The 8955-nt window shown below is 37.5% G+C and overlaps 1 protein-coding gene across 1 annotated transcript; it reads left to right on the forward strand.

Moving 5' to 3' along the window:
* Positions 1-1635: 1635 nt before the first annotated feature.
* Positions 1636-8955, forward strand: LOC117106726 (gamma-butyrobetaine dioxygenase-like). The gene is made up of 7 exons (XM_033248139.1): positions 1636-1765; positions 3977-4656; positions 5418-5523; positions 5833-6038; positions 6237-6294; positions 6899-7064; positions 7686-8955. The coding sequence occupies exons 1-7, from the start codon at positions 1694-1696 to the stop codon at positions 7850-7852; spliced, it is 1455 nt and encodes a 484-aa protein (XP_033104030.1). The 5' UTR covers positions 1636-1693; the 3' UTR covers positions 7853-8955.

Below are 8955 nucleotides of genomic sequence, written 5' to 3' on the forward strand. Positions count from 1 at the left end.
TGTTTTTGACTTCACAACGAATCCATTCTTAACTACTATACTACAGAACAGAATATTCCATTATTAAAAAAAATGTATACCCCTTAAATGTATATTGATAATTTACAAAATCAATTGTTATATTACATAAATTAGAAAAATCCTCTACTTAAAAAATAAATATATATCTATCTCACGCATTATTCCCACTTGAATTAATTTTCAAAATATATAATAAATTGAATAGATATTAATTTATTCACTTGTTTAATGAATCATCCCGTACAATACACACGCCAAATCCACCGTAAGAACATTCAGATTTCAGACCTTGCAAATAGCAGAACGAGCCAATTGCATCCTCGGCCCTGATAAGGCAAAACGACTTAACTCAATGTTTTCACTTTTAGGGGTTATTTAATATTTAAGTAAATTGAGGGCATTTCATTTCTGAAAGTTTTAAGTCACCTAACACTACCGTTTCTGAGATAGATTTTCCTATCTCACCTTATTTTTGTATTATTCAACCATTTGTTATGGCAAAACAACTTAACTCAAAGTTAAGTGGTATATAATGACATTGATTGTTATGGCAAAACGACTTATCTTAGAGATAGCTGATCTCCCTTAAAAATACCACAAAGAAAGAAAACAATATTGTTTGGCAAAACAATGTATCTGCAAGATACATTGTTTTGCCATGACAAGATATATGATATTAATGTACCTAACTCAAAGTTATGTCATTTTGCCATGACAAAAAATTAACTTAGAGGGCGAAATTCAGCACAAAACAGCCTGTCAACAAACATGAAGAATGAGACACTTGTATCTGCCCTATTTCAGAATAAACTAACAATCTACTTATTTGTATAGATTATCGTAGCATTGAGGTAACACAGTATAATTTATAGGCCTATATAAAAACATAATCGAAGCTAACCTCTAATATTATGATTAGCAAAGCGAACCTTTTTTTCAAATCATGATTAGCGAACCCACGTAATTCATAATATGCCAGTCCTTTGTTAACATTCTATTTAGCTAACGTCAATTTTAAAATATGTAGCGAACCTTATGAACATTTTATTATTAGTTATAGTACGATGTTTCACTTGAACCATGGAATGAGAGGAGTTAACAAAATTTACAGCTTGCTTCATTCCCAAACAAGCACCACCAGGCACGTTCGAAAACCTATATTAAACAGAACAATATTCAAAGAGATAAAAAAAATAATAATCTTCGGGCAAATCCTGGCCGTCATCCCTGGATAATACTTGTTAATAAGCTGTTAATAGGATTATATAAAATTGCGATATTAACATATTCATGGAAGATGTAATAAAAACACATTCTATGTATTCTAAACACACATCTTTATTCGTTCAAACATTCATGTGTGCATAAATCACTGAAACTCTTCAAGTGTAGGCATACCCATAATGTTAACCACAGTGTATGATTATGTTTCTGTAAATTGATCCAACTGAGATCTGAAATGTCTAACTCATATTTTTTCTTGAACATCCGCCTCTCCACCACAAACAAAAGATGAGGGTATTTAATTTGTCACAATTTATTTACATGTCCACAAACATGTGCCATGTTGACCAAAGGTCATTTTCAAGGTGGACCACTGAATAGGCTTTGGTCCGAAATTGTCAGTTGAATTGTGGATAGAATTGTGAGGTGATCACCTCGACAGTATTGTATGTGTACTGCACGAAATCGTTTAATTGCAGGCGCCGTCTTCTTTTCACCAGACTTTCACGGATCGTCCAAAGTAAGGTTTACTTTATTATTAAACAAATTAATCGAATTTTCTGTCTTAATTACATATACTACCGTATTAATTTTTCTATTTATTTAATAACTCTTGTTGATGTTGGTGTTGCTGCATGCTGCTGTTGCTGTTGTAATTGCTGTTGTTGTTAGCAGTAGCAGTTACAGTAGTGGTAGTAGTAGTAGCATTATACGGTAGTATTACAGTATACAGAATTACAATACATTGAATGATTAAAAATTAAAAAAAGGTTGGCTTATTGTCAAATTTACTTAAGCTAGTATTCCTGTATGATTTTCATATCAGTCAACAAGTATTTAAAGAGCGACAGTAATACGATGTTTAGTGCAGCAATGGCATCGGTGTGTTTGTGTATTATATTGGTGTAGTAAAAAAGGCAAGTGTGGGTGTTTGCAGCTGACAAGAAATAGATAAATGAAATAAGAAACAATGAAAAGTTAGGAACGAATTATGTTCTACGTATCAGCCCCACTTTGTGAGGGCATACAGTGGTATCTGTTGTGCGTTGAAGTATATCTGTATGCATCTCTGACAAAAACGATAGGTCTTCGTGGTCGAGTGGACTGTTCAGGAACTCTTCGTTGAAGTGCTATAGATGATAAGTTTATAACATCCATTTTGTTCCTAGCTTGAATGGAAGAGTCTTTGGTTGTCAAATAGTTTAACGCTCACTTTGACAGCGATATAACCCCACTATCCAGGGGCGGATAGAGTGGGGGCCACGAGGGCCCGTGCCCCCCACTATCAGTCCCGTCGAAAAATATAAAAGAGGGAGATTGAACAATAGTGAGAAGAGGAAAACGGAAAGAACCCATGATTTTCAGTGGCGGATCCAGCAAGTGGGCGAAAGGTGGGCAAGGTGTCTAGACTAGCCATGCTTGAAAATGTCTGTTTAAAAATCGGTGCTATTTTTCTATATTATTGTCTCTTATTAGATCTAAACCTTAATATTATGATACACTACGAACCATTGTTGATCCGGGCACTGGGGTAGACTACTCAAAACACCTTCTCTCGTACTGTGGGTTCTAAGTTTAGAGCTTTGCGCCTACATGCATAGAGAGACTATAGGTCCTCAATTGGGTTTACGACGTTTGTGAAAGGAGGGGTATCTAGAGGAGGGGGGAGCATAACTCTTGTAGGGAAGAAACCAATAATTTTTGTCAAGAGCACATGGTTTGAAAAAGCATTTTTACCGTCTGAGAGTATCATTTCAGGTGCCTATTCTAAATATTTGCTCACCTAAGCTCCACTATGGGTGGAAACTCCCTATTGTGCCCACCCCCGAGCAAAAAAAAAAGAAGAAAAACAAAACAAAACAATGATGGATCCGCCCCTAGTGGGTTCAATTCCCGTCAGGATAAGTTCTTCAAACAATTGAGACTGATCATTTAAGAAACATTTCCGTTGATACTAAATTTCCGATGCGATCTATACATCGTTGCTTCTATTGAGCACTGTTTCTACAATTACCGTATTTATATTTGATTAACATAGTATATAACACAGTGCTACACAGCAACATTGATTCTATACTCAAATTTAACAGATGCGACCTTTAGAGTTCACTCTTTTTCCGTCCACTAATTCGGTCTACTTTATAATGGCGTCGTGAACATCGGTTGCTTGAAGAACGACCTTGGTTAGATTATATCTATGGTATTACCATTGACCCTTTGTGATCAAGTGATACGGCACTCGCCTTGTCAGCGAGAGATCGCGGTGTCAATTCCCATCAGAGGCACTTATTTAAACAACTGGAACTTTAAAAGAACTTTTTAGTTGACAGGATATGATCGATGCGATTTTTACATAATTATTATTTTATTCGAACATATCATTATTTATTATTTAAGTACACAGTATATAACACAGTGCTACACAATAACATTTATTCTACACAAACACAAGCTGCAAACCTTAGAGTACGCTCTAGTTCGCTTCCGTCCCAACTTGTGAGGGCGTACATCGGTTTCCTTGGTCGTAATGTATCTGTATTACTCTTGTTGGTATGGACTCGTCTTTACTGCGAAAGATCGCGGGTTCAATTCCTGCGGGGATCAATATCGAACTTTCCGTTGATAGACTATGCCCGATACGCTGTTTACATCACTGTTCTTTGTTCGAGCCCTGTTTATATCGATATCTCATGGTACATTTAGATTTGATTGACTTTTTTTTTATACACAGACAATGTTACGAGCTCTGTCACGTATTAATTTAAGATCTCTACTGACGGCATCTGCAGCTGTGTCTAGTGCAGGAAATCTCCAGTCAACATGTCACAGTCGATTCCAAAACGTTTTAACTACACGAAGATTTAAGTCCCATGAAACGTACAAGCCATTTAAATACCATTCAAACACTTTTCACATTGACAAAATATCTGGGGTAATCGACATTAAGTTTAATAAAGAGTGTAGCTCCCGTTATCCCTTCATCTGGTTAAGAGATAACTGTCAGTGTCTTATGTGCCATGATAAGTCTAGTATGCAACGGAGAATTCTACTGGATACACTCGACATTGATGTCGAGCCCGAGAATGTACTGACCGACTCTGTTGGGCAGGCAATGACTGTCCACTGGTCAGATGGACACATCAGTGAGTATCCAATAAGCTGGTTGAAGAATTACACGTTTCCACAAGTGGTAGACCACATTCAAGAGATGGAGTTGAGGCACTGGGGATCTGAAGTCAAACTTCAAACATTTTCATTTGTAGACATATTGAATGATGATTCTGTTCTGTATAACTGGCTGGTTTGTCTTCATACGGACGGTCTGTGTAAAATAAATGACATTGGACTTGAAGAGAGAAATTGCATGCGGTTGGCAGAAAGAGTGGCTTATCCAAAACCTACTTGCTACGGGTAAGAACATTTATTATCTCTTTACGTGTAACACTCTTATATTACATAATATCTCTTCCGAGATCTTGTCTTAAGAAGAGTGCATATCATATTGATCTCTGTTTAACGTGTGTGCCTCGCATATTGTTCTGTTATATTGGCATACCATAAAGTGCGAAATAAATTTCCTCCAATCGGATTCGAATTTCCAACTAAAGCCTCAATGGCCCAGTTGGCTAAGTGGTCCGCACATACAGCTAAGGTCCCGGGTTCAAATCCTGGTTGGGGAAAGTTTTAGTGCTAGCAGATTCCTCTTTACCGTTCAAAAATGCGTAATGGACAGCACTAGTCCTTAATGAATATGTCATAACAGAGAATTCGAACCCGAAACCTTCTGTTCAGATTCCGCTAAAGAACAATTTGCACCCAGATGTCCGGAAATCGTACTCTTAAGTTAGATTTACACTAGACACGATGACGACACGACATCGACATATCATCGCGTATTCTTCAACACTGCGCTCATTTGTATCGTGTAAATGTAGCTTTAGATTGTAAAAAATATGCTTTTTTAAAACAGTGTTCTCTGACGAAATATGGGAGGGGGATCATGTGGCTCCCTTGATCACCTGCTGGTCCGGCCACTATAGGCTACGTATGGTCTGTTTAGATGCCGAATATAAACCCTAAAACAGTATTAAATTGTTATTTATTTCAACATCAAATACAAATATATCTTTTAATATTCTTATCAAATTATCGTATTATGTTTACCTGTATAGAATTGACTGGGCCCTCAAGTCTAACCCGAATCCTAGTAATCTCGCATTCTCTGGAGTTCGGCTGTGCCTACATACTGACCTTCCTTATTATGCGTATGAACCAGGAGTAAGTACAGTCGGCTTATACAAAATTTCACACATGCGCAGTCGATCTGTAGAGCAAAACAAGGGGCCCGGCTTAACTACAGGGGTGTAGAACAGCTAAGACACGTGCCCCGGGAGGGAGGGGGGTGAGAAGAAAGGGGGGAAAAATGAGTATGGACAAAAGGACTTTCGAACTAGTATGCAGTGTTTAAAAAATCTGATAAGTTTCCATTCTGCATACAGAGTAGGCCTATAACTTAGTGTAATGATAACAAGTAATAGGAGAAAGCCAAGAAACTCTGATGCCCTTATATAATTTTACTTTCCTTAGGCCCTGATATTTCATTCCATAAAAGTGAGTGAATTTGGCGGGGTAAGTGAGTTCGTGGACAGTTTTAAAGTGTCCTATGATTTGAAAAGAAATGACCCGGAAACGTTTGAGATTTTGACCAGAGTACCAATAGGATATGCAGATCAGGGTGTTGACGAGTTATCACACTCCGAATATTACTTGAAAGATTCCAAGCCAATTATAAGGTATAGTTTGATTTCAACCTTTCTTATCATATGACTTTATTTTTATCCCTTTTGATATTTATACTCCTAATTTTGAAGTCCGTAGAAGGTTGGAGTTTCCCCACCAGAATCAGAACTTTCATAGTTTCAACATGGACCTATTAATAAGTTAATTAATAGGTCCATGGTTTCAAGTATAATGCTTATCAAATTGTTTAGTGGTTTGATTTCAATCCAGAGCAAAATTTTGGTAGGGGCCATGCGAAGCACCAAGCGGGTAATTGGGGTGAGGTGGCGTTTGAAATATTTGTCTAGAAATGCTTGGCCGTGATGCCAAGTTGGGGTGTGAGGTGAGAAATCATTGTTTTTTCGCACCTAGATGTCTGGAACATAGCATTGAAGCGATTCACCAATTATTGGATGGTTGGAAAAAACAAAACCCTATAATAATCCTGGTATATTTACTCATGAACTTGTGAATGGACATGGGGGTGTTTTATCAGACAATTGACAAATCAGAACGTGTTGTTAACTTGGCGGGGCGTATGCCGTTGTCCCACAAACGTACATTACGCTCGGGGCCGCACGTTTCCTTTAACATTGTTAATGTTGTTTTGTTGGATCTGCAACAATAATAGTATTTAGCATTGTAAAAAGCTCTATTTACCGATGATGGGTGGTCTTAACGGATTATTCTACATCCCGTTAAATATTGGCCCATGGGCCTATTAAGAATTTATCAGAAATTTTGAAATTGCTCAAATAAGAAAGTTATTATTTCACTTAAATTGAATTGAACCCCGGAGTCGAGGGTCAAATATGTCTTAATCGATCGTCGGTTCAATTATTTTAATAGAACAATGTTTTTAATGTTCTTGCAGCCTGGATCCAAACGGGAGATTAAGAAAATAACCTTCAACCAACAAGCTCGTGGAATCAGGATCGGCGTAAGTGTCGATGATATTAAGTCGGTATATAAAGCCATGAAGGTCTTTCATTCAGCATTGAACAACAAAGAAAATTTCGTTTCGTTCAAAATACAACCAGGTGAGTAGTGAGGATATAATTAGGACATTTTTTCCAGTAGCACACTTTTACTGGGACCCACAAAAGCCCAAGCTATTGAGTGAAAAAGTAGTGATGAGAACTTTGTTAACTACACGTTTTGGAACGGGTGTTGGCACAGCGGGAGTGGTTTGGCCTCTGAAACAAGAGGTCAGGGTTTTAATCCCTCACTGTGCCATCTCTTGCGTCCCTGGGGCAAGGTAATATCTCTTCACGTATAAATGGGTACCTGGTGGGGCAAGTTGCCTGCTATTCTCTAAGGACGGTATCAATGCTTAAGTATGTGGACCCACGACCAGGGATAACAATTAGCGCTTAGTAACATGAAGAAAAGGCACTAACTGACTCAGTAGGGCCTAACATTTAACAAAATAACAAATGTATGTTATGTCACTCTAACCAGGGAGTTGTTATTGTGTTAGTGCTCATGAGTCGCGGAATGAATGTAAAATGATTAAGTACCGATTGACTTGGTAATTACTACTACCGGTAATTATTATTATTCTCTATTTGACGTGTAGCCTATTCCATTAATATTATTGTACGTGGTTATTTTGAAAAAAGAACATGAATTACCGTATAACATTCTCTTTTGTTTTCCAGGTGAGGCAGTTTGCTTTGATAACTATCGAGTAATGCACGGGCGACAAGAATTCACGGTTCCGGCAGGAAACTCTACCTCACGCCATCTGCATGGAATCTTTATTGATTGGGACAATATCTACTCGCGCATCAGAGTTATCGCTAAGAATAAAAACATCTTTTTTTAAGCAGTTTCATCTATTTAGACTCTGTAAATGGGTGGTGAGGGTTTAAGTTGGGGAGCTTTATAGTTGATTATAGGTATATCCATTTGTCGTTTCAGACAAATTCTAGTTTGTATAAAATTGATTTAAGATGTAGGCCCACTAATTTAATGGCTGTATCTTAATACCATAATGATCTCTCTTTTCTGGCTGTATGATTGGAGGAATTAGCCGATTATCGTCTTTGAAAGTTCGTCGAGTGCGTTTCGTCACGATGTCAGCCCACCATCGTCCGACAGGCCTGTCTTATGAAGTGCACTCAATGCGCCCGACGGTCGTCGACCGACGCGATTCTATGAGAATGCAACGTCACGCCACCTACAATCAGCAGACGGCGACGCATCGTCTAACGCTTACATGGAGCGGAGTAATTCGTTGTCCTAAAAACAAGGTGTTTTTTTGGTAATAAATAGGCCTATTTTCCTGGTAATTTTTGGAGAAAATTTTTCTTTTATAGATAGGCCTAATAGAAATAATTCTGTCCAATAGACAAAAGGCCTATCTGTGCGATTGTCAGTGTAATGTTGTATTAGGGTTCAATAATATTAAGTAACAATTGGAATTTGTTTATCAATACCTTTCATTTGATACCAAACCTGTTAAATGTCCCAACTTGGCTTGACAGCTTATTGGTCAACTTGGGTATACTGGCCCTATACAATTGGTCAATCTATAACTTTACCCATAGTATATTGAACACAAACATTCTCACACTATAAGTGACACTACGGAGCCAAGCTTTCGATAAGAAAATCCATCTCAGATAAAAGTATTTCGGTAAACAAGTTATTAAATCATAGAGAAAGAAAGAACTTCTCAATGATCCAAAGAAACCATAAAAACATGAGGTGACTCTATAGACCATGGAGACACACTCCAATACCAGAAGGTATAAGAGGCAAAAATCCTATTATCACTAATAGATTAGGACTTATAATATAGGAAGAACATCTTCGGTCTAAAAGGATTTAAACTCTAGTCTGAGTTCAGTCGCTTCTTGTACGTATGTTGTAGTGCAGTAAAATAGAATGTAGAATAAAAGCTTTGCAGCACGACACCAACGTAAA

This window comes from Anneissia japonica, unplaced genomic scaffold, assembly GCF_011630105.1.
Source record: "Anneissia japonica isolate Jap-2015-1 unplaced genomic scaffold, ASM1163010v1 scaffold287705_len1045735_cov187, whole genome shotgun sequence".
Classification (NCBI taxonomy): domain Eukaryota; kingdom Metazoa; phylum Echinodermata; class Crinoidea; order Comatulida; family Comatulidae; genus Anneissia; species Anneissia japonica.

Excerpts from the sequence above, each read along its gene's own strand:
- LOC117106726 (XM_033248139.1), top strand. The coding sequence starts at position 1,694 with ATGTGTACTGCACGAAATCGTTTAATTGCAGGCGCCGTCTTCTTTTCA. Across the intron at positions 1,766-3,976 it reads ACTTTCACGGATCGTCCAAA|ACAATGTTACGAGCTCTGTC; the intron begins GTAAGGTTTACT and ends TTTTATACACAG. Across the intron at positions 6,039-6,236 it reads GATTCCAAGCCAATTATAAG|TGGTTTGATTTCAATCCAGA; the intron begins GTATAGTTTGAT and ends CAAATTGTTTAG.